This window comes from Cricetulus griseus (genome assembly GCF_003668045.3).
Source record: "Cricetulus griseus strain 17A/GY chromosome 1 unlocalized genomic scaffold, alternate assembly CriGri-PICRH-1.0 chr1_0, whole genome shotgun sequence".
Lineage (NCBI taxonomy): Eukaryota > Metazoa > Chordata > Mammalia > Rodentia > Cricetidae > Cricetulus > Cricetulus griseus.
Genome location: NW_023276806.1, coordinates 58,879,252 through 58,905,017, shown reverse-complemented (window position 1 = coordinate 58,905,017; position 25,766 = coordinate 58,879,252). Strand labels below are relative to the sequence as shown.

The 25,766-nt window shown below is 44.1% G+C and overlaps 1 protein-coding gene across 1 annotated transcript in view; it reads right to left on the bottom strand.

The window, feature by feature from the left end:
* Chd1l (chromodomain helicase DNA binding protein 1 like) overlaps positions 1-25,766 on the bottom strand; it is a 54,935-nt gene that overhangs the window by 20,152 nt on the left and 9,017 nt on the right. The window contains 13 exon segments of the mRNA XM_027393743.2: positions 656-809; positions 1,680-1,794; positions 5,183-5,293; positions 6,422-6,495; positions 8,724-8,820; positions 9,912-10,004; positions 10,590-10,745; positions 13,296-13,458; positions 16,953-17,034; positions 20,996-21,027; positions 21,981-22,095; positions 22,622-22,728; positions 25,638-25,750. Coding sequence (XP_027249544.2) covers positions 656-809; positions 1,680-1,794; positions 5,183-5,293; positions 6,422-6,495; positions 8,724-8,820; positions 9,912-10,004; positions 10,590-10,745; positions 13,296-13,458; positions 16,953-17,034; positions 20,996-21,027; positions 21,981-22,095; positions 22,622-22,728; positions 25,638-25,750 — 1,412 coding nt within the window.

The window sequence follows — 25,766 nt, the reverse complement described above, 5'->3', positions numbered from 1 at the left end:
AGGATTCGTTCATGTTGGAAAACAGCATCCAGACACATGCCTCCAGGCATAGCGGAAGAGCTCACACTGATTAGGTTAAACTGAGATGGGAAACCAATTCCTGGGTGTGGCTCCTGGATTGTATAAGAAGAGGGTGAGCTAGGCCCAAGCGTTCATGGCTCCCTGCCTTTTTATTGTGGATAGGATGTTACCAGCTGCTTCAGGCTCCTGCCGATTTAACTTCCTGGCCATGCTGGGTTTGAACTGTGAGCTAAAATATACTTGTTCTCAAGTTGATTTCTGTCCGGTGTTTTGTCAAAGCAAGAAGAAAAGAAACCAAGACAGAGGTACAGAATTGCCTGCTATGATTAACTATTTGTTTGTTTTCTAATTCTCTAATTTTCTAAGCATCCTCAGACATAACTAGTGGAAGCCTCACTTTAAGCAAAGAAAGAGCCCTGAGGTAATGTATGGAGTGATGATGAGGCTTGGATTTAAATCCAACATAGACAGCCCAGCAACTGTCTCTGTCTCTCTGTCTCTGTCTCTGTCTCTGTCTCTCTCATTTACTCTATATCTATCGTACCTATTTTTGACTCCAGCAGCCCCCTGTACATGGCAGGCACCAAGGCAGGAACAAATCACGATGAGCCTATGGGTAAGAACAGATTCTAACCTGGAAGTCGGCCTCAGCGGACGGTCTCTGGGCTCCTAGGGTGAAATGGCCCCCCTCCATGACCATGTTGGTAAGCTGCAATTTGGAGGCTGCCTTCCTGTACACGATTTCTTCCACAGTATCTCTGCCAATCAGCCGAATGACTTTAACAGACCTGTGTTCAAGTCAAATGACAGCAGTGTGGATGAGTGCATATGATGCCAGGAAAGGACACACCTGGAAGGAAGCCCGAGTACTTGCAAGAGAGATCTGGCCTTTGGTTATCTCTGATCCTCCCAAATAGTGAATGTAAGGATGGTGAGATGACCTAGACTGTGATGTGTCACCTGTAGCTAAGAAAAAACCTTAGGCACATGTCATTCTGAGGCTCAAGGCGAGCACAGGACTTTTGGCAAATTTCTATAACATCGGGTGGCCACTTGTTAGGGGCAGGGGCAACTCATACATTATATTCTGATCACTGTTTCTTCTCCCAGATCCTCCCCACCCCTCCAACTCCAGGCCTTCTTTGTCTCTTAATAAAATAAACAGGAAAAAATTAAAAACAACTAGAACAAACACAAGAAACACGTACCACACACACAAATAAGACCCATAAAAATAAACAGCATTGGAAACATAATATACAAGCAAAAGACCAATAAGATAAAAAATATCCAAACAAAGCAATATCAGACAAATCTACAAAAACACCACTGAGTTCATTTCATGTTGGCCTTCGCTGATTATTCTGTTCATTTGTTTTTAGTGAGGTGGGTTGTTCTAGCTCACTGAATTAAATAGCTTCTAAAGATTCCGTCTAATCCTTTCATAATTTGGCTTTTTGCTCAACAAAATGAGTCTGGACTATACTGCCGCACAGTCAATGATGCTGCAGGAGCCGGCAGCAAAGCTTGGTTCACACTGGGGGTCTCTCGATTCCTGTTTGGTGCTGTCACCACGACTATGTTCTGCTCGCCTTCCCAACCCAGAAGTGTCCAGCAAACCAGGGAAGTGGGAAATCCATGATGCTGAACTCACTCACTTGTTCTGGCCAATTCGGTGAGCTCTGGCAGCCGCCTGCAAGTCGTTCTGAGGATTAAAGTCACTGTCGACAAAGATAACGGTATCTGCTGCCGTTAAGTTCATGCCCACTCCACCTGCAAGTAAGGCAAGAGAGAGTCATTACAGGCACACACAGGGATCTGAAGAATAAAGACGGTCCAGACAAGGCTACACTAGTGTACTGAAGTCAGTCAGTCAGTCAGACACTCATCCGAAACTCTAGAGCCTGGCGTGGTCACACTTGCTCCCTTAACTTCCTGCTGCCTGACTTGGGAGAATGTGATCATTGCACAGAACGGGGAAGTAGGGACAAGCGGCAAAGGGAGATGCTAACCTTAGGAGCGCAAAGCAGTTTCCATTCTCCCTAATCTAAAACACTTGGCTGCATTTTGCCTAGGACCGTCTACAAGGAAAGGGGAGCGTGCTCCTTTGGGAAAAAAAAAGAGCTGTGAGCGTGGCACGCTGTGCGGGCGTTCTAAGGGAAGAGCCCTCGCCCACACCTGCAGGCCAGGCTAGGTAGCAAGATCTCGGACATGCTGTTGAAGGAGGGCTGCTGCTGCTGGCAGGATGAACTGCCTCCCCTGCTCTGCAGAAAACCTAAGCCACGCCGACCAGACCCAGTGTGACAAAACCAAAGCCAACACCTCCCGCAGCAATTTTCTGGGTCTTCTCTGGTGCTCCTGGAAAATGGGTGAGGCGGGACCATCAGTTTTGGGAATTAAAAGAACCATGAAGGCAAATTACATCCTTCTCTTTGATTAATGTGAAAACTAATGCAAAACAGACTGGCTCTTGCCAGAGTCATTAGAGATCACTGCTGAAACAAGGGAGCCTGACGGGGCCTGTTCCAAGAGCTTGAATTAAAGGCTACTTCTCAGAAGGACTACTAATGCCAGACCGGGTCTCAAGACACACCAGGCAGAGTTTAAGCTTTCATATAAAATTAAATCTGGAATAAAGAACTGATAAGGACTGACTTCTGATCAGTGCTGGGTTACCTCACACGACCAGTACATTTATGCTTTCTCTGCCAGTTGTCAAGCAAGGGTCTGAGCATTTTATACAGACCAATACCTTGCACAACAACCTTATGGGCTCTGACTATCCATCATCACCCTTTTTGCTGATACCGAGATGGAAACACAGAGAAGTCAAACACTTATTTGAATTTGCACAGTTAGAAGGCAAAGGAGCTAAGATTCAGTCTCCCATGGATATTTCTTGAACCTGTTGGCTACATTTTCTGGGCTTTTGTGGAGGTTGCTATTGTAGTCCGTCCTTCCTTCCTTCCTTCCTTCCTTCCTTCCTTCCTTCCTTCCTTCCTTCCTTCCTTCCTTCCTTCCTTCCTTCCTTCCTGAGAAGGAGTCCTATTGTGTTGCCCAGGATGGCCTCCAACTTCTGGGCTGGAGCAGTCCTTTTTACTGAACTTGCTAAGCAGCCAGTCCCTCAAGCTGCTCCATCACACCAGCTCCAGAGCCTGTTTTGCTCACTACACTCTAACACTTGCCAGGTACCTGTCTCATTTAAAAATGTGCAGCATCATCCCACATGGTCTGGCGGCTGGGATCCACACCATGCTGAAATGTATGCCATCTTTCCTAGGCTGTGGCCATCAGAATGCAGCTCTTCCCAAAGGGTGACTCCCCCTTTCTTTGCAGTGCCAGGGAAGGGGCCCAGGACCCTGTACGTGTTACACAAGCATGTGCGTAAGCTACACTCCAGGCCATGAGTGGCACCTTTTTAACAATCTCTGCTCATATTCATGAGCTACCATTGCCCCCTGGTGGCAACATGATTAATTCACAGAAACACTTGAGCACAGGGTGGACTGCTAAACACATGGGAATGCTGCAGACTTGCAGCAGAAACATAACGGCGAGCCTGATGGGATGCTCTGGGAAGGGCAATGCCCAGAGCTTCTGCTCCTCCAGGATCTGCTCGGGGTCCTCTGGGGAAATTAACTAAAATGTGGACGGCTCATCCTTCTTAACTCTAGACATCTCAAACAAAAGGCTGTCCTCTGAGTAGGGAAATGATGAAGTCTTTGAAATATCACAAACAGAACTGACTGTTTTCCTTCTGACGGTACATGTGACCTGACTCTTCACATCCCTTCTGAGACTACTTTGTGAAGGGCTGAGAGAGGGAGGCTGAGAGAATCTGATTACATCATGCATTATTATCTTTATTAGACTGATAAGGCAAAGGCTGGCAGAATAATCTCCTTACCAAGGATTGTATCTAGTGCTCTTTTATATGGCCTTATCGTACTGGTCACTCACTGAATGCTTCCTATTAAGACTGAAGCTTTTTCACTGAGATGCTGATCTCTCTTTAATAGAGGAACACACATCTCTGTATTCACCATGTTTATTCCAGGAGGGTTCCAATTTATAAGAAATAAGGTAACGGGCTGGAGAGGTAGGGAAGAGCATGCACTGCTTTGGCAGAGAATGTGGGTTTGGTTCCCAAAACCCGTATCTGGTGGCTCACAATGACCTGTAACTCCAGTTCCTGGGGATCTAATACCCTCTTCTTGCTTCAAAGGGCACCTGCATGTATATGATACACATAGAAACAAGCAGGCATATGTGCATAAAGAAAAAGTTTTCTTAAAGAAATAAAATAATGAAACTAAGCCTATGAGTTAAAAAGTGATTTAAGGATGATCCAAAATCTTAAAACAAAAAAAAAGTCATTTCAAAAAGCTAATGTCAGAATGTTTAATAATACATTAAAAAAAATCACCCTTACTGATAACATACCATAAATGTGATGGTAATATTTATGACTGAAGTTATACAGACATTGTCATAACTCTTAGTGGCTAGCAATTTTACTATAATCATATTTTAAAGCAGTTAAATGTTCACTAAGCATTTGCTGTGTTAGAGAAGTATTTCTGGAGGAAGGCAACTAGCAAAGAGGTTATCTCATCCCTCAAATCACAATTGGGAAGAAGATCTGCACCCCCTGAATATAAATAAAACTTTCCACAGGAATCTTCAGGACACTCCCAGGCCAGGAGTCAACACAAGTTAGGATAGTTTCTAAGAACGCAAGACTTCAGCTGAAGGCCCTTGGGTAGAAAACATGAAAAAGTCACCATGCTTTTAGAAGTCCAGCCTCTCATTCCACCATGGCAATGGCCTCAATTCTCTCCCCCTTAACTCTTTGGCAATAACCTCGCCTTTCAGAGAATTGGGCAAAATGCACTAATGGTTAGGATGTAAAAAGTTCTCTCCCTGGGGCTGGAGAGATGGCTCAGGGGTAAAGAGCACCGACTGCTCTTCCAGAGGTCCTGAGTTCAGTTCTCAGCAACCACATGGGTGGCTCACAACCATCCATTATGAGATCTGGTGCCCTCTTTTGATGTGCAGATATACATGGAAGCAGAATGGCAGAATGTTGTATACATAGTAAATAAATAAAATCTTAAAAAAAAAAAGTTCTCTCCCTGCTTTCAAGACCCGTGTGGCCTACCTGCCCGGGTGCTCAGGAGAAAAACAAAAATGGGCTCTTTTCCAAAGTTCTTAATGGCCAGGTGTCTCTCTTCTCCTCTCACGGAGCCATCCACACGCTCATAGCTATAGCCTTGACAAAGGAGAAAATGGGCATGTTAATTCTTTTTCAAGGATTCTGGGAAACAAAAAAAAAATTAGTCAATCCAAAAGCAGACATCAGTTTTACCCTTTTCAGATACAGGAAAAAGCCCTACTTCTAATAATTCGTATGAGGGGGAGAGTCTAAATTTAGGGGGGCAATGCTATCATTCTACAAAGGAACATATCATAACACATTCATACTCCTAAATATGGTTGAAGTAAGGTTAGTATGTAGTTTGGACCATTCCCAAGCAATCCCGAAAGCTCGCTCTATGGCAGAGTGCATTTGGTGAGACGCAAGCCGAAGTATGGGAGTGTGAGGGACTGTGTCTGGTGGCCCTGGTCTTACTTCTCTGAAGCTGGAGGGTCTCCCTCCTGACATCATGCTCCAGACCCACAGAGCTCTAACCTGAGCTCTGCTTGTACTCTGGGGTCCCTGCAAGGCTGACCCGGCCTAGGTCTCCCGCAGTATTTGAGGAGTGTCAAGAATAGCTCTGAGGCCTAGTCTGGATTAATTTAAACTAAAAGGTCTGAAGCTCACGCTTCTTCACCAGGGGGCTTGAGAACGTACAGTTTTTCCCAATCATCTCACATCCGTTTATGACATATTAAACAGTACTCAGGTAACAGCCACACTCCTCACTGTTAAATAGAGACAGCTGGCCCCGCTCTCCCGGTTTGGGCTGTGGGATATCTGCAGTTGCTCCTGTCTAGTGAGTCTGAGTAAGTGCTCAGCTGCTGAGATGGATGTTTTATAACTCCAATGCTCTTGTCACTGAAACTCGTCTATTATACAAATAAGGTTTCCACAGCATTTGCCCCAGTGCCCATAGCCAGAAACCACATAACTGTGGCGATTTATAAATAACCGGAAATAAACTGCTGCTTATTTCTGCCCTTCCGCCTCTCCATGCCACCAAGTTTTACCCCACACACCACTCTGCACATGCCTCATCTTCTGACTCTGAGTAACGTTGTGGTGTAATTTCCCCTGGAATCCCCACACCTCCGGTGACTCACTGTTACATATATTAGACATGTGACCATTACATATGTTACACATGTGATCGTTACAGCTACAAATGATTCAGTTGACGAAATGCACAAGGGGAGTCACCTCTGTAATCCATATAGTCTTGCAGAATATCCAACATGTGGGTCATTTGGGAGAAAAGTAAGACCCGATGGCCCCTAGTAAGAAAAAAAGGAGAAAGTGAAATTCTAGTAATAGTAACATATATTTCCCTCAAACAAAACTCTCTGGCAAAAAAGAATCCAAGTTTATAAATAAACGAAATGTTAAAGTATAAATGCAATTTGAAGACTTCCTTGGAAACTCTTAAGTACTTTATGTAAAGAATATAAGTAAACCTGGCACTGTCCCCTTCAAAGTGGCAGTTCTTGAACTATAGTGGAGAGATTCCCAGGGGCATTTGTGAGTACACCGCAGGCTACAGGAAGCCCCAGAAGAGCCAGAGGACTCACGGGAATGTCAACTCAGTTAACTGAAAGAAATACACGCTTTCATGTGAAAAGCAAGATAAATACACACAAATAAGGGGTAAAACGCAAAATTCAGATATACATGCACGTGCACATGCACCCACACACACACACACACACACACACACACACACTTACACACACACATACACACACACACACACACCTCAAGACTTTGAAAGCCATGGTCAGTCACCTACCACTAATCTTACTTGGGAAGAAAGTCAATATAGTTTATAGCTATTTCACTGAAAATTCAGAGAAGTAATACTTTAGAAAGGGACAAATGGCATCTCATCTCCCAAAATACACGATGAAAAAAAGAAAAAGAACAACATAAAATAATGGATTAAGAATGAAGGAGAGCTGGGCGGTGGTGGTGCCGCACGCCTTTAATCCCAGCACTTGGGAGGCAGAGGCAGGCGGATCTTTGTGAGTTCAAGACCAGCCTGGTCTACAAGTGCTAGTTCCAGGACAGGGTCCAAAGCTACACAGAGAAACCTTGTCTCGAAAAATGAAAACAAAAAAAGAAAAAGAGAGAAAAAAAGAAAAAAGGAAAAAAAAGAATGAAGGAAGGGTTGGAGAGATGGTTTGGCGATTCAGAGCACGGGCTACTCTATTCTCGAGGACCTGGTTTCAATTTTCAGAACCCAAATGGCAGCTAATAGTAACTCCAATTCCAGGGGACCTGATGCCCTCTTCTGGCCTCTGTAGGTACTGCACATACACAGTATATTGACATTGACATACATGTAGACAAAACCTCAACACATAAAAGAAACAAAGAAACAAAAAATAAATAAATAAAATGAAGTTGGGGTGAGGGGGTATGTCTCAGTCAGTAAAGTACTTGCTTGCCTCACAAGTATGAGAACCTGAGCTTGATCTCTAGAACCCATATTTTAAAATGTTAGGCATGATAGCATGCACAGCATCTCAGCTCTAGGGACGCAGAGACAGAAGCATCCCCAGACTTGCTGGACAGCTAGTCCAGCCTAATTGGTGAGCTCCAAGCCAGTGAGAGACCTTGCTTCAAAGGATGTGGACACTGTTTATGATGACACCTGAAGTTATCTTCTGGCATCCGTGTGTGTGTGGGGGAGGGGGGCAGATTGTGGTCCTAATCTCACCTCTGCCATGTGCTGGCCAGGTGACCTTGGACATACAAGCTTTCTGGGTCTGTGAAATGGAAAAATCATGCATAAAGAGTTCACAAATTCCTCAGGTATGACAAATAGATATACTTTATTGGCTCTAATCAATAAAATAGTGCATGGCATATAATAATTTAACATGCAACTTTTCTTAATGGGCAATTTTGCTAAATCTCAGGCCATACCTGGCATAGTTCCTTCAAAGGGATAAATTGAAATTCTCAAGAATCTGGGGTTTGTCTAGATCCCCTCTTCCTGATGGAGAACAAGCTAAACCATCAGCCAAACACTACTACACAGGATCTTCTGATGCCCAATTCATGGCTCTGGGAAAATGGCCCCCAAGATCCCCTTGAGTTTAGACCAAGATCCTTAGGTTAACAAGAAGGAATATTAACTGAACCCTATGACAGACACTGATTCAGCACCAGGTGCCAGCAGACAATCAAGGAGGAAAAGATCAGCGCCTTCTCTGTCCTGGAGGAACAGAAAGGCCGAGTGGTAAGGTGGCCAAACACTCATGAGTCAGTTTATATGACAGGAGGACACTGTCGATACTGAATTAGGAATCCTAACAAAAGGGTGACCATAGAGGGGTGTTGGGCGAGGGGGGTGGCAGGGCTAGGAGCGTTACTGCATAGAGGGTGGAACCTTAATCAAGGCTCTGAAGAAAGAAAACTTGGATCCTTCTAGAGAAATCTGCCAACTCTTCACCACTTAGTTTTATTAGCTCAGAGTAGTAAATGTAAACCCATTGCCTACCCCGAATACAGAAATGCCAGCAGCCTGTCCAGCAGGTGAAGTTTCCCACTGGCCTCAATCAGGTGCTCTCCAATTTCAAAGGGCTCTGGTTCCACACCTAGGAAAGAAAGAACCCATTTCCACGAGTGTGGCCCCCTGGGAGCAGATTCCCTGAGGAGAAACGCTGACTGCTGGCCACCAGTAAAGGAACCCCACACTCCTTACACTGGATAACATGTCAAGGATCATCTGTGGTTGAGGAATTTTATGATTATATGTTTGTATGATGACCCCAATACTTCTTGATACCAATCACAAAGGCAAGCACACCCAAAAGAAAAAACAACAACAACAGAAAACCTCAAAGCTTACCTAAGGAGCAAACCCACCTTGATGTTAACAGTCAAGAAAACCCAAACTGGAGTCTGGGCTGTCTAAGGAAGTGGATCAACCAACAAATTCAGAGAGGGCATGCACATTCTAAGGTATGGGCTAGCAGTCAGAATTGCTGGCAGAGATTCCTTTAAAACCTACGTGTTCCATCCATTAAGACAAAGCCCTAATGTGCACTGAATGAAGATCCTGTGAATTGCTTAAACAGGTCCAGCATTTGGAAGCCCACCTGACTGTAACAACCTCGGCACTAGGCCTTCCTATGATGGAGACTCCATGTCCACAAGTCCTCAAATTGTCCCTGGCTTCCAATCACAGCATGTTTTTAAATTCCCAGCTTAGCTGGGTGTGCTGGAGAAGGCACTTACAACTCAGAGGCAAGTGGATCAAATCTCTACAAGTTTGAGGCCAGTCAGGTCTATACAGCAAGCTCCAGGCCATCCTCAGTGGTGGAGATGAGCTGTCTGAGTGGGCTCAGGACAGGGAGAAATGAAATGTGAGGACATACTCAGACGAACCCCGATGATGGCTTTGTAGAGCCACTGGTTTTGATTCTCCAAAACCACCAATACTGTGAGAAAAACAAGTCACCTTCTGGGAGGATAAAGAGATGGGACAAGCACAACAGAAGATCTGTGACTGGATCTTGAAGTAAAAAAGAAAAAGGAAAACATAACCTCAAAAGATATTAAGAAGAAACTAAATCTGAGTCGATTCGTCAGATAACACTGACAGGACAAACTGAGCATGACATGGTGAAGGGCCCAGACGGCCCACGAAATGGAGATGTGGAGGGACGATGCAGCGCCCCCTCACCATCGAACAGATACGGGTGGTCCACACACTTCCGAAGCTGCGTTAGGACGTTCTGCAGTTTGACCTTCTTTGCCATCTCATTCTCAAACGCATCTGAAACCGTAAAAACAACGGGAAGAAAGCTGGATTACCACAGCAACTCCTGCCCTGCAAGGTTCCACAGCCTCAGATGTTTAATCATGCGTACCTCAAACCTGTGTAAATGCCCAGACTGGACTGGACACCTGTGTGAAATTTGCTTAGCTGTTTCTTTCTTTTAACTAAACTGTAAGTTGAATGTAGCCAACCTGGTTACCCTTTTTTCAGACATCTAAGGGACAACTACAAAATGGAAATCAAAAGATCACGCTGTTGCCTCACCCTTCTCATTCCCAATTCCTCCCAGTGAATCTGAGTCAACCACACTTTGCAGCTCATTAAGTGTCCAATGGGCTGGAAAGAAGGAGGGCAGGACCAGGGGCTCGGAAGTGCTTGCTTCAAGGCAGTGAGGGGAATGGGGCCAGAGGGAAAGGGAAACTGTCTGGGAGCCCCTGCCATACTCACTATAGCTGACCCGAGATTCACTCAGAATCTAGGACTCCACCCCCTCCTTGCTGTACAGAGGGAGGGAGCCTGATTATTGAGCACTTCCTAGAAAAACCACACCCATCCAGCTTCTCAACAGACACATGCCCATACCCAGGTCTTTCATCAAGATGGCCTTGTAGTACTGTTTCTGTAGTGCTGACATGCCATGGTATATGACCACCTCTGTCTTCTTGGGAAGCTCTGTGGCTACCTGAGCCTTCACTCGCCTTAGGAGAAATGGCCGCAAGAGTCTATGTAGCTCATTTGCTGCATAAGAAAAAAAAAATAGTATAGAATCGATAATATTCAACAACCAAAAAGCATAGTCTTAATTCTGAGTTAGGAAAGTGATTTTTCATATTACACATACTCCTGAACTTACAACAGGGTTTATGTCCCTGTAAATTCATTCCAAGTTAAAAATATTGTTAGTTGAAAAATGTGTTTAATATACTTAATCTACCAAACATCATGACTTATTCTGGTCTACCTTTAAAATGCTCTGAACACTTCATTATTCCTCACTAAGGCAAAATAAACCAAATTTACTAAAATAAAATAAATAAATTCAGTGCTGAGAGCCAGCAAGACAGTCGGTGGGTAAAGGTGTGTGCTGTCACATGTGATGAGCAGAACTTGGTCCCTAGAACCTACATGGTAGCAGGAAAAAACAGACCCCCACAAGTTGTCCTCTGACTCCATATATGTGCTACACACACACACACACACACACACACACACACACACACACACACACACACAAAGAGAGAGTGAGAGTGAGAGAGAGAGAGAGAGAGAGAGAGAGAGAGGGGAGGGAGGGAGGGAGGGAGGGAGGGAGGGAGAGAATTCAAAAAGCTGAATATTTCATATAATTCACTGGCAGCTCTATTCAAGCAGTTCTGGTAACACGGAGCACTGTGAAGTCTCACTCTCATGGCTGACTGGAAAGCTGGAACCAATTCAGATTGCTACATTGTATAGCAGTGCATTTTTAGCTTTCTGAGGTACCTCAGCACTGTATTATTTACACTAGTTTATATTCACCCCATGCTGGGTAGGGGGATAACGGCCATTCCACTGGGGTGAATGGTACCTCATTGTCGTTTTTATATTTTTATACTTATTTTAATTTTATGAGTATTAGTGTTCTGCTGGCATGTATGTAAAGGTACCATGTGTGTGAAATGCCTACAGAGATCAGACGAGGGTATCAGATTCCCTGGAGCTGAAGTTACAGATGTTGTGAGCTGCCGTGTGGGTGCTAGGAACCCAACCTGGGATCTCTGGAAAAGCAGTCAGAGCTCTTAACCACTGATCACAATTTCTAGTCCTCACTGTGGCTGTGATTTACATTTCCGTAACAACTACTGATACTGAGCACCTAGACATACAGAATAATGCTGTTATATAGCTCAAAGTAGGAAGAAGAAAGCAATTGTAAACCTCTCCAGGTTTCCTTCTTTGACAACTTCATACACATATGCAATGCGCTCTGGTTAAAAAAAAAAAAAAAAAGCATTTGAAAGCATTCTTCACCAAGAAATGGTAAAAGTTCAACCAATGATATGCCAATTACCTGAGCTGACCACTACCCAATGTATGCATAATTAAAAACACTACACTGTACCTCAAAACCCTGTACTAATGCTAGGTGTCAACAGCAGGTCAAAGTTCACACACATTTTCCACTAAATGTGCAACTGCTCTGCAACATAAAAAACCCAAGGAGAGTCTGTCCTTCTTCCTTCTCTGAGTCCCCAGCTCCTTCTCTACCTGTCACTAGCCCTGAACTCAGGAACTGGGAACACCTAAGAACTCTAGTCTTACTAATCATCCTGTTTTCCAGAGGCTCTCTTATTCCCAGGGTGGTTTTGCGTTCATTCTTATTGACCAGCATTAATGTTTAAAAAGGTGGGCAAGTAGCTGCCCCGTTTTAACAGCAGAGTCAGGTGCAGCTCCAAGAGCCAAGCCTCTGATCTAAGCCAGAGAGCCGACGGCCAATGCTGTCAGCATTCAAACTTGGTTCTTTTGACTTTAAATCGTTTGTTCCCTCACTAGGTATCTTGAATGCCAAAAACCATTCCAAATCAGAATTACACTCCATGTTAAGATTGCCAGATACAGAAAATAAAACATGCAGGAAAAGTAACCAGCTTCACTGGAATTTCACATACCAAACAATATTTTAATACGGTATGTGCATGTAATATTTAACTGGATGTCTCACACTTCTCTGGCAACTCTAACCATGGGAGTCACGTGGGGAAAGTCTTTAGCCTATAGTCTGGGGTGTTCTACTGGGAAACACCCCTCCAACTCATACTTACCCAATACATACAAAAGCAAAATTCTGTATAAGCCTCATAGGGGAATATCACAGGGATATTCAGATAATTCTGTGAGACTGAGGGGCAAAGGTACAAGAAAAAGCTGCCACCCACATAAGGATGATGAAGCTGCTCCCCTCCCCTCCCCTCCCACGCACACACACACACACACACACACACACACACACACACACACACACACACACACACTTCCACATCCCATCTCTCTTAAACTCTTGGCTTTGGTGCAAGGTTAAAAAGGAACATTAGTGCTGCAGAACACTGAATGACCGTATGCGCCTCTAGTAGGCACCCTCCTACCTCTTCCAAAACTTAACTATGAGTCCCAGAGAGTCGAGCATAGAGTCAGACCACTGAAGACAACGAGGTATCTAGCACCAGCCTTTTGTTTGTGGCTCTTTACCTCCCTGGTCTTCTGGTTGTCTGGGTACCAAGCCCTCCTGGGGATGATAGGAACAGAGAAACCTGCCTGATTTGGACTCTTTCTCAATGTCCTGGTAACGCTGAACAAAATCTTCCACCTGCTCCCTGCAGAAGAGGTCAGGCTCCACGACACTGAGGAGGGAGTAGAGCTCCTGGAGGCTGTTCTGGACGGGAGTTCCGGTGAGCAGGAGACGGAAGACCACTGAGAACTTAAACAACACAAACCAACAAAATTAAAAGTCCCCCACAGCGGGAGGAAAGACTGGGGATTGCCCAACAGAGAGCAGTATGATGTAACGGGAATGACCAACAGCACTGGACACAAGGGGGTTCGGGTGCAGGCTGTGTGTTTTACTTGACGAAGGAAATGACTCTGGTTTCAGCTCTAAGAAGCAGAAAACGGCCCTACAAAGAAGACAGTGCTATAAGGATGCAAGTCACATCGCTTCCTGCACAAGGGTTACAGAGTAGCCACTGTGTTAGGGTTACTCCATCTTGCAGAGTTAAATTACAGGATACATGGGGGAGCATGTGCACACGGAGCTGAAGAAGCAAAAAGCTAACATACCAGGCCCCTCCCCTACAGGTAAGACGCAAGATCAATACTAAAACAGTGCCTTTTGTAAAACTTTATGGATGTTTCTGGACTCTGCCCCAAACAGAAGGGACTTCTTGAAATTTTCAGAAACAAATGAGAGAACCAAAACTAAGAAATTTCCTATCAGTAATTAAATACTAGTAATTAGTAATGAAATTTAAAGGTTAAGACAAAAGGTAACAGTGGAGTATTCCTCCCTTTGGAACACTTCATTTTCTTGGGAGTTCCTTCTCATCTTCCTTAGTTAAGTCTGTTTGCTTTGCTCAAAAAGAGAAAGAAAAATATTAACAAGAGATATGAAATAATCAAGGATGCTCAACCTTCGAACTCATAAAACAAGAACCATCAAAATTAATGTAACAATATGGAAAAGCCATACACCATATATGCATGTTATTTTAAATAAAGAAATACGGTGGGCACTAAGCATATACATACACACACAGTACATATTAGATATACTGAAGTGTTAATGCAGGATTGGCTATGGTGTCTTTCCCTTTTCTTATCTTTCTAGATTTTGGCTGGGAAGGGATCATAAGACACCACTCTGCTTTTGTGGTAAGAAAAAGTGATGTGACACATCAAATTACAACTGATGGCAAACATCCTGGCAATCTCCTTTTGCTCTTTCTAAAATGCTCATTCATTGTCTACCCAGCCAGGCTTGTTCTGCTTGCTGGACGATGTTTCCTAAATATTTCAACTATGTGGACTGAGCACTTCAGTAAAGAGCTGCGGTGGTGGTCAAACAACAGAGGGTCACACAGGTGACCGCCAGTCACAATATTTGGCTTTTCCTAGACACGAGTGAAGTTTGCCATTCAAAGTACTGTCCATTTTGGCATCAAAACTTACATTTGAAAAAAAAAAAAACAGAGACAATCTGTCTTTATAGTACTTTATAAGGTTTGCACATAAAATAGTGCATAAGCACATTCCTTATTAAATATTAAATATTCTTCCACATAGATTTTTATGGCAGCTTTGGTTGTAAAAGCACTGTAAGTATGAAACATAAATCCCAGCACCAACTCTCCATTTTCACATTTTAGGTCACTTCCAACTTTCATAGACAATATTAAGGGGGGAAAAAAAAACAGACAGACAGAATCCCCCCATCCCACCTTTCAGTCCTATAAATAAATGGTTTTGTTTGGTTGTTTGTCTTTTTGCTTTCTTGGGGGGGGGGAACATGTCTCACTGTCCTGGAACTTACTCTGTAGACCAGGCTGGCCTCAAACTCACAGAGATCCACCCACCTCTGCCTCCCAAGTGCTGGGGTTAAAGACCTGTGCCACCGTGTCCCACCTAAATAAATGTATTTTCTGTTCAACCTTCTAGTGATCTGCAATCCAAATCCTCACCTAAAAAGGAATGCTGACAGGTCCCAGAGCAATTCTCTTGCTCCATCCCTCTGAGTCTTAGTTTCCTGATGAATAATATGTGCAGGCTCTGAAGATGGCAACAAAACTCAGTCTCCCCATTTCAAACCCCCAAGTCCAGGGTCCCTTTACAGTACCCGTCTCTTCTCACACTGCACATCGGTAAATTGGCACAGGAGTTTATGAAGCATTCTCTTACAAGGAGAGACACCTAGAATATGACAACTGCTGTGACTCGAATGTGCTCCCTCAAATGTACAGGCACTGCCCACTTGGCAGTATCAGGAGGTGTCCCTCCGAGAGGTAATAATGCCACGGGAGCTCCTTTTGAATGGGATCAAGGGCCTTTTAAAAGAACCAGTGAGCTGGCTTTCACTTCTTTCTCTTGCCCTTCCGCCACATGGCACACTCCCTAAAACCTTGATCTGGCTTTCCAGCCTTCAGAATGGTGATGAATACATGTCTGTTCATTATAACACAGCCTCTGGTATTGCGCTAAAGCAGCACAAATAGACTAAAATACAAACCTTTTGGGAAGGAGACACTGCCAAGAGTCCCTAAAAAGAAGGTGGTGGCACCAGAGAGCAACAGGGAGGATGCCCTATGAGGGGGCAGCAATCTAGAGAATGTATCTTCTCTCAAACTCCCCAAACTGCAACTTGTAGGTCAGTAACTACAGAACTCAGATCAAAGTTCAAGTGGTTTATCATGGGATGGGACCAAACTCAATCACCACAAAAACGAATGTGTAGTCTCATGAATGAACACGCCTTTCAACTAGGAGAAAGATAACACTTTCCATAGGTACCTCAGAGAAAAAAAAGTCATTCCCATGTTTCCAGAACAGTGGAAGAAGCCAAGGGAGGATGAGAACAATGAATCCTATTTTATAACAAAGACCATAGAGGATGAAGGCGATACACAATGGTATGGAGTTGGTCTTCATGTGAGTTATTAAATTCTTTAAACGGGTAAATTGGAGGGAGGCACAATATGCCCAATATCTCTGCTACCACAAACAGAGATTTATGGTGAGGTTGTCTCTGTAAGGAAACCCAAGATGCTCCAAAGAGAGCTGAAATGTTCCCAAACATTATCTTATGAAAGATAGGATGAAAGACATTGCATACTTCCTGGTACCCCGAATGAATGTTCATTTAGCCCAGCAGTAATCCGACTAAAAAAGAAAAGTTTCAATTAAATCTACACTATTCAAGCCTAAACTATTTTAAAAAAATAGTTTTTAAAAAGCTCGATGGTGCAGCCCTCCTCCATTACCCCTGCCGAGTACCAGAATTACCTCACCTGGATAACATTCTTAAAGGGAAGCGTTGAATGAGTAAGCAGGGCTCCAGAGTGCTGTTAGGGCAGTGAAATTACCACTACCATGCATGATACTGCAATGGCGGATAGATGTCATTATCTATTTCTCCCAGCCAAGCAGCATCTACAGTATCAAAAGTAGATCTGTGAGTTACAGATTCTCAGTGACAATGTCAACACCCGCAACAAATTCACGGCTCTGACGGGATGCTGGTAAATGAGGGGAGATATGAATGGAAGCGGAAAGAGGGCATCTCCGTATCTTCTGCTCAATCTTGTTGTAAAACTAAAACCACTCTTTAAAGATTGTCTCTACCAGCAGGCATGGTACCAGAAACATGGTACCAGAAACATGGATTGTTTCTACCAGAAAGCTGAGGCTACCCTGTGAATTTACCTCTGAAAGTGTCCTATGCAGCAGGGAGCTCTGGTTTTTCAATCTGTGAGCTTCGTCCACAGCAAGAACACTCCAAGAGAAGCTGTGAGAGAAAAATCCACTTTCAGCTTTGTGCAACTCATTCACTATGAGGCTACAACTACTGTTAGACAGGCTGACCACAGACACGGCCTCAGAAACATGTCTGAATCACCTCCCCACTGAGACGCAGCCGTGTGAATAGACAACAGCTGCATAAAGGGTTACATCCAAGCCCCCCTGAGGCAGAAAAGGTGGCAGGAAGGAAAGAGCCAAAGCCAGAGAGAAAGGAGAAACATTTGTAACCATGTGTCAGGTACTGAACTTGCAGCTCTGTGTGTTTAGTCCAAAAGAACACGAGGAATAGACAGGATCGGGGCAATAGGGAGATGAAGGCTTTGAAAGGTCAGGTGATTTGGTCAGGCTCAGAAAGCAGAAATGAGAGTCAAACCCATAAGAAATATGAAAGACAGCTGTGCCACAACAGACAAAGAGGCAGGATTTAAATGAGAAGTGCTCAACGGGACCAGGCCCAGTGTCTCCTGCTTTGTTGACACCGAGGTCTTCAGTGGCCACTCAGAGGTGATTTGCTGCACGGTAGCTAGCAAGAGCAACTGATGGGTAACTTTCGGTCATAGAGCACATACATATATGCTCATGCATGCATTTTTTTTAAAAGATTTGATTTATTTATTATGTATACAACATTCTGCTTCCATGTATATCTGCACACCAGAAGAGGGCACCAGATCTCATAAAGGATGGTTGTGAGCCACCATGTGGTTGCTGGGAATTGAACTCAGGACCTCTGGAAGAGCAGTCAGTGCTCTTAACCTCTGAGCCATCTCTCCAGCCCTCATGTGTCATACTATGCAGCTCAAACAGGCCTCACATTTGTGATCCTCCTGCCTCAGCCTCCCAGGCCAAGTGCTGGCCAGGCTCACAGGTATAGACCACTACTACACTTTGGCTATAGAAGCACATTTTTTAAGGAGTATTTTTGGGAAACTGTTGGAATCCACCCCCAAATATGGTAAATATATATGTGTGAACATGCTCTAGGATTATTACTTTAAGCAGGAAAAAACTGAAATTAACTTAAATATCTAATAATATGCAATAAGATATATGGCTATATAAAAAGGCATATATGGTCACCGTAATACAAATGATGGCTGGGTGTGGTGGAACACAACTGAAATCTTAGCACTCAGGAGGCAGAGGTAGAAGGACATCACAACTTTTAGGCCAGCCTTAGCTACACAGCAAGGCCAGCCAGGGCTACATGCAAAACACTGTCTCAAAATAAATAAAAACCAAACAAGCAAAACATAAATATTGTATGTTCTTGAAAATTGCAAAAAAAAATCAAATATAAGGTAAAATGAAGAACATATTAAGACTGTTAGTTCTGCTAGTGAGCATTATGGAATATTGCATTATATTTTAATTTCTTACATTAATTTATTGGGGGGGGCACAAGTGTGCCACAGTCTGTGTGGTCAGAGGACTTGCAGGAGTCAATTCTTTTCTTTCCCAGGTAGGTTCTGGGATAGAACTCAGATGCTCAGGTTTGGTCTACATTAGGATGATTCTATCTCAGACAGACAGACAGACAAACCATGGGGTGAAAAAGACATCCCTCAGAACTTAGAGAAAGACCTTATGCAGAGGCTGACCTATGAAAAGGAAGTCTTCTCCTGGAGGTACAAAAGGAGGAGGAAGAGGAGGACAGCTATGCGAGCGAATGGGGAGCACAGGGGCCTGCAGACAGAGGGAGGACTAGGGGCCAAAAGATCACAAGGAGTTCAGGAGACCAGGAGCAGGGTGCACTTAAGATTGGTAAGGTTAAAGGTCTCCACAGTTGGACAGTGGTCATGAGAGAAGGTATACCACTGCCCAGAGTACGGTGCCACCACAAACAGGTGGCTGGTTCCCTGAAGGTGGCACATTTTTATACACGCAAATACCCAAAAGTCCTTATTAAATGAAACAAGGCTGCAAGAAGGTGAATGTGGACACACTAAAAGAAAATGAGTCAGAGGATGCTCTTAAGAGGCCACCGGAGAGACTCTGTAAATCTGTAACCCACAGATTCCGAGCTGTTTCTACTGCTGGCGAGCATAGTCTTAAATGTCTATAATGTATCTCTTTAGTACAGACGTACATTCCCCTGCCATTTTCAGTATGTACAACACAGCGATGGGAAATACAATCTTAGCTAACATTGAAAGAAAACATCTATGTTGTGGGATTCACACTATGAGTCAGCATTATAAATGTCCGCTGGTTACTTAGGTTTTTAAATCCTCCTTCCAGTGTGCTTAGAACAGATTACCTCAGATAGAAAGACCGTGTTTCTCCTGAGAAAGGCGGCACTCTGGTACAGCTACACACTTACAGAGAGGCTTGCTAGTACTGAGTGCTGACTTTGAAGGCCTGCTTTGCTATTTATTGACATTAGCTATAGTAAATAGCTAATCTTGGTTGTCAACTTGACACATCCAAGAAGAGGGAACCTTGACTGCGGTATCACCTCTGTCAGATTGGACTGTGGCCAGAGTCTGTGAGGCATTTTTGTAACTGCTAATTGATACAGGAGGGCCCAGCCTACTGTGGACAGTGCCATCCCTAGGCCTGCTGTATAAGAAAAACTGGCTGAGGACGGCAGGAAGAGCCAGTGAGCAGAGTTACACAATGATATCTGCTTTAAGCTCCTGCCATGGTTTCCCTCTGCGATGAATTGTAAGCTGTAATATGAAATAAACCCTTTCCTCCCCAGGTTGCCTTTGGATACGTGTTTATTACAGCAACAGAAACCAAAGTAGGACAGGGGCCTCTGAGCTTCATCTTCTTCATCTGTAAAGCAGGGGACACATGCCCTGGAGGGGCTTTTTGAATTCTTAAAATTGTTGTGTGTGCACCTGTGGAGGTCAGAGGTCAAAGTTTAGGGGTGGGTCTTTCCTTCCACCATGGGTTCTGGGGACTGAACTCAGGTCGTCAGGCTTGCCTGGTAAGTGCTTTCACATCTGGCTGGCCTGGTTTTTATGATTTTTAAATGGTATAATTTATAAAAAATACTCAACATGTATGCCCTAGTCTGCTATCCTTTAAGATTTCATATTTATCGCCTGGTTTCTAGGTATCCATATATGTCTTCTTTTGTTTAATTACATGCACGTGCACATGAGTACAAGGTGCCTGCAGAGACCGGGAGCATCGGATTCCCCTGCGGCTGGAGTTAGAGTCACACGTGGTTGTGAGCCAGTGACGTGAGTGCTGAAAGGGCAGCAAACCCTCTAACCACTGAGCTACCTCTTCTGTCTCTTGGTCCATTTCTCATTCCCTTCCCGGACTTGGTCTTTGTAGGTCTGCTCTGGAACCAACCAACACATTGATTCGGTGAGGGAGCTGACTCAGCAGGTAAAAGCACTTGGTGTGCAAGCCTGGTAGCCTGAGTTTGATCCCTGCAAAGCATGTAAGAAGCCAATAACAGTAGAGCATCTGTGGTCCCAGCACCCCTACGGCTAAACGGGCCATAGAGAGACAAGAATTAGACAGCTGAGGGCCAGCTAGTCTGGAGTATGCTACACAGTGCCAGGAAAAAGAGAATAAATGAAACAGTGGGAGATAGAGAATTAACTTGCACGCACACACACACACACACACACACACACACACACACACACACACAGGGCAGACAAATAGACAGACAGGCCACTTTTAAAAAAGAGAAAGGCTAGGACACTTGCCTGGCATATGCAAATCCCTGGTTTTAATCTCTAGTACCCTTACCAAATAAAATTGCATTAAAACAGGCAGAAAGGAAAAGAGAGGAAAGCATATTCCTCTCATGGAAATGATAATATGCTCACTTAAATGAAATAAAACACTAATCAGAAGCCTGAGCCATCAATACTTCAAGATTAAACAAAGACAGGAGCGGGATAGACTACCACAGTATGAATGTAACACATGACTGTATGGTTCATGCAGCAGTTCCTGGGGCCATACAACCTACTCACGATTTTAGAAACGAGGCATCTTTCAAGCAAATCTGAAAAAGTAAGGAAGACAAGTTAAAAAGGTTAGTGCCAGGAAACGCCAGTGCCAACAAGCTGCTTCCTGTCTCAGTTACTCTCTCCGATCACAGCAGTCCAGTCCTGCCTTACCCTCACTGAGTAAGGCACAAAGCTCTAAGCATCCTTCCTAAGTCCAAACAAAAGGGGAGTCTGGCTAAGAGGAAGGTCTAGCTCACAGGGTCCAAGTCTTTATCTAACAAGAACTTAACAGGAGAGTGTAGCTAAGTGTCATGGCTAGTTTTATTTCACACAAGTCAGTCATTTGGAAGGAGAGAACCTTAGTAGAGAAACTGCCCCTCCCCAGATTGACCTGGGGGCAAGTCTGTGGGCATTCCCATGATTGATGATTAATATGTTGTGGGGGAGGCTAGTTCACTATGGGCTGGTGGTCCTGGGTTCTGTAAGAAAGCAGGCTGAGCAAGCCACAAGAAGCAAGCCAGTGAGAAGCATTCTTCCATGGTCTCTGCATCAGGTCCTGCCTTGAGTTCCCATCCTGACTTCCCTCAGCCATGAATTGTTACCCAGAAGGGTAAGCTGAAATAAACCCTTTCCTCCCCATGTTGCTTTGGTCATGGTGTTTATCACAGAAATAGAAACAAACCCTAACGAAGACACTAGGTGACCTCCATTCCTGTGCTCCAGTTACCACACAGGAGCCCCTTTCCCTCACCACTTCTGTTCATCCATCAAGAGGCAGCTCAAGTGCCACGCCCCATGAAGCAGCAGGAATGAGAGGGAAGGAAACTAACCAACGTGAAGTCCCATGATCCTTTACTTCGATGGTCACAAAGCCTCTTTGAGAATGTGATGAAGTGTCACTTCCCTCCCTCCAGACCCCCAAAGGACACTCCGTTTAAATAGAATTGTAGTGGCCTTAACAACTTCTTCGGCCCAGGTCAGGAGTTCTTGCTGGAGAAGTATATGTTACCTCGTAGGTAGTCAGCAGCACGTGGAAATGAGGCTCCTGTTGTAGGCCTTGCTGAAGGTGGGCTCTTTCCTCCTTGCCACCTACATATGTCACACAGGAAAGACCTGGAGCAAATCTGGGGCAGAGAAAAGAGATGAACAGAGCAAATGTTAGAGCCACAGAACATTGCAGGTTACCTGGAAAACCACACTTCATGAGAGTGCTATGTGTAGCCCCTGGGAGGCCATCAGAAAGAGTCCTGGGAACTCCAAATCAGGCCTAGGGTCACAGCCAAGCCTCAGGTAAGGCCTTGATGTAAACGCTTACCCATTAGTGTCATGTCTAAAGGACTTTGAAACAGAAACTTTTCCCACAAGAGTCACTTCCTTACATCCATATGAGAAGGATGGCTTTCCTTCAGTCTATTAAACGTCACTAAAAATGAGTACTGACCTTTAAATTGTCAAACAGTAGTCATAACACCTGGACCCTCCTGTGCTGGATGCCCAGTGTCTACCCACCTTGCTTCATTTCAGGCCTTTCTAGAATAGACTCATTAATTGTTTAAGACACTACTAATTTATCATATTTTCTACACCAGCCAGAGTATCTTAACCAATGCAAAGAGTAAAATTTCATTGAATTTACTCTGTACTCGGTACCTCTCCAACTCTTCTTTCCAATTGCTCAAAACAGACAAGGGACAAAGAATCAGAAATGGCCCTTCGTCGTTCAGTCTTCCCACCAAGTAAACGAGGAGAGCGATAGTCTGCAACACAGAAAAGGATGTCAGTTCTGATCCCATTTCCTCATGAAAAATAACCACAAAGTCCTCCCAGCCACCAGAACACACACACACACACACACACACACACACACACACACACACACACACCTCTATGAGCAACTTGATTTACAAAGAAATTATGTATGATCGTTTCTGTGTCAGGGAGTACACCTTTCCTGGAGGGAATCAAGGAAGCCTCAGTAAACTTGCCAAAGGGATTTAAGGCATTCAGTTACTTAAGTAGGTACCAAGCCGTGAGGATTTATGTAACTGAACCTCTAATGCAAAGAAAAAAGCCAGGAAAGAATAGAAATCAAAGACAACAAGGCACCTGATGGGCGAGGTCAGCTCAGCAATGCTCTGAAATAAAACACCAGCTGTGCCAAGACATGACCATAAGAATGGCCCACACATGGTGGCTGCCTGTGCTTGCTGGGCTCACCCAACGAGGATAGGTCCTCCTTCCTAAACCCGTCCCCTCTTTCCCTACAGCTTTCTTCCCTCCTACACCTACTGAGAGTCTGTTCATTTGGCTGATCAGTCTCTGATCCCAGTTATATAACAGACGTGATACCTTGCTTTCCTGGAGCAAATACTGTAATAGGGATATCCCAATAAATTACCTTCATAGGTGGAAGAAAGGGTATAAAATGAAAACCTTTGTAAAGCTCAAAGGCTTCCTTCAGGACACTCCTGTATAACTTCTGAAAGATGCTACACTGAATAGGAAAAATAAAGACATGAGGAGATGCTGTGCCCAAAAGCTGAGGTATTTCTTTGGGGGGGGGGGGAGCGGTACACTGTAAACATAAATCAAAACCTTGAGAAAGCTGCATGCTAAAGATTTTATCAAGATTAATTTATACAGCACAATAAGGATCCCTCATTCCTTACCTATAAAACGTTTAAGTAAATTAGGATATTTGCAAAACATAAAATGCAAAACTACAATGGCAATATCAGACTGACAAAATTCAAACTGTAAGAGCTACATGTGCACTACTGTTCAAGACTATGGTTGGAATGCTGTGATGAGAAACGACTGGTTTTTAAAATATATTAGTTTTATAACAGAAATAACGTCCTTTTAAAATTATTTATGTGACTGGACCTCTCAGTGCAAGCTGCACAGAGCAAGCTTCTCAGAGTGACTCAGCTGCATCTAAGCAGTTCTCTTTAGCTGCCTGCAAGACGCCACTTGAGAATGTGTCTATCTATCACCATCCACCAGAGAGGGCAACAAAACAAGTCTGTAGGCCCAGGTGGGTTCTGGGAAACATTAAATGAAGAAAGAACATTAATTCTACATAAACTCTTCCAGAAAACTGAACACACCTAGACTCATTCTATGAGGCTGGCACAACCCAGTGTGAACACCAGACATTTTATAAGAGCCCATCAGACCAATATAACCTTCATGATATAAATGCATAAATGATGGAAGCTGTTATTCTGTATATGTTTCTCTTATTTGTTGATGAGTAAAATGCTGTTGGCCAATAGGGCAGCAAGATAGGCAGGTCTAAGAGATGAGGAGAATTCTGGGAAATGTAGTCCAGTCTCACATCTGTAAGAGGTCCAGACCCTTCTCTGGTAAGATAAGACCACATGGAAATACATAGGTTAGCAGAAATGGGTTAATAATTAAGACAGAGCTAGCCAAATAAGAAGCCCTAGTCATCGGCTAACAGTTTCATAATCAATATAAGTCTCCGTGTGCTTATTTGGGGCTGAAGCGGTTGTGGGACCAGGCTGGCAGGGCGGAAACTTTCATTCAACAAACCTCACATTATGCATAAATTCTAAATAAACTTTTACCAAACCAGATTTGGAGGTGGCATATTTGGGGGAAGTGACAAGGAGAATTTGTGCTGAATGAGGCCCACAGGACAGAGCCAATGACTAAAACAAAAGCGACACATGGAGGGTCCTTCAGTGATTCAAGAATCTGTTAAGTTTGGGTAATAAGGCAGCCAGCTAGGGTACCCTCTCCAGAGGTCATGCTGCTCTGTGAGCATCTCCTAGACTGATGAGCAAGGTGTGCCTGAGGTGGTCTCCAACCTAAGACCGGGCTAGCCTATGCACAGCTTCAGACTGAGGTTTGTATAAACATCATGAGTCTTAGAAGGGGTTGGTTAGCTTCTAACAGGATTAATAAGAACCCTGGCTGTTCCTTATGGTCACGTGTGAACCCTCTCTGGATTGGGAAATGCCTATCACCATGGTTTTTAATCGGCTTTCCTTTGCTGTGTATACTGACTACACTGACTTTAATATTCTATAGATGAGGAAACCTATGTGATTAACCATATGGTATGATGCAACTGGACTCTCTATCAACCCAAACCCACAAACGACATGTCAACCCAAGGCTGATCATCCTGACAGACATGTCAATATCAATACTCCACCTGCCTAACGGTGCCTACCACATCTGACTCTCCAGGTCAAGGCCATCAGTTGGCTAAGTGAATTTGGAAACCACAGGGAACTATATTCACCCTATGCTATCCCAAGAGAGACCCAGAAAGCAGGTACCACATAAAATACCGCTAAGGAAGTTAAAGCCAACTTGATGCTAGGGCAGGAAATTTCTCTTCTATAGAGAAAAGCCCTGGACCAGGCCAATTTTAAATGTCCTCCTAATTGAGGCATGCCTTATCCCAGACACATGTTTAAAAAATAAAATAAAACAACAAAACAGGTCAAACAAGGGTAGTGGCACAATTTTTGAAGCCCAAACTAGAAAAAGCAACTCCAAGATCACAATCTCTTATCATGTTACTTTACGTATTCCACACCCGGTAAGAAACCCACACTGCTGCAATGAGGGGGCAAAGATGACCATGAATCGTGTGGAGGTCAACTGTGCTCACTCCACGGGGGCGTACCTGGCAGGTCTTCCCCAGGCCCATCTCATCTCCCAGGATACAGCCATTTTGGCAATGGAAGCACTGGGCTAGCCAATTGACTCCCTCCAGCTGATAAGAGCGTAGACGAATCCCTAGAAATAGAAAACA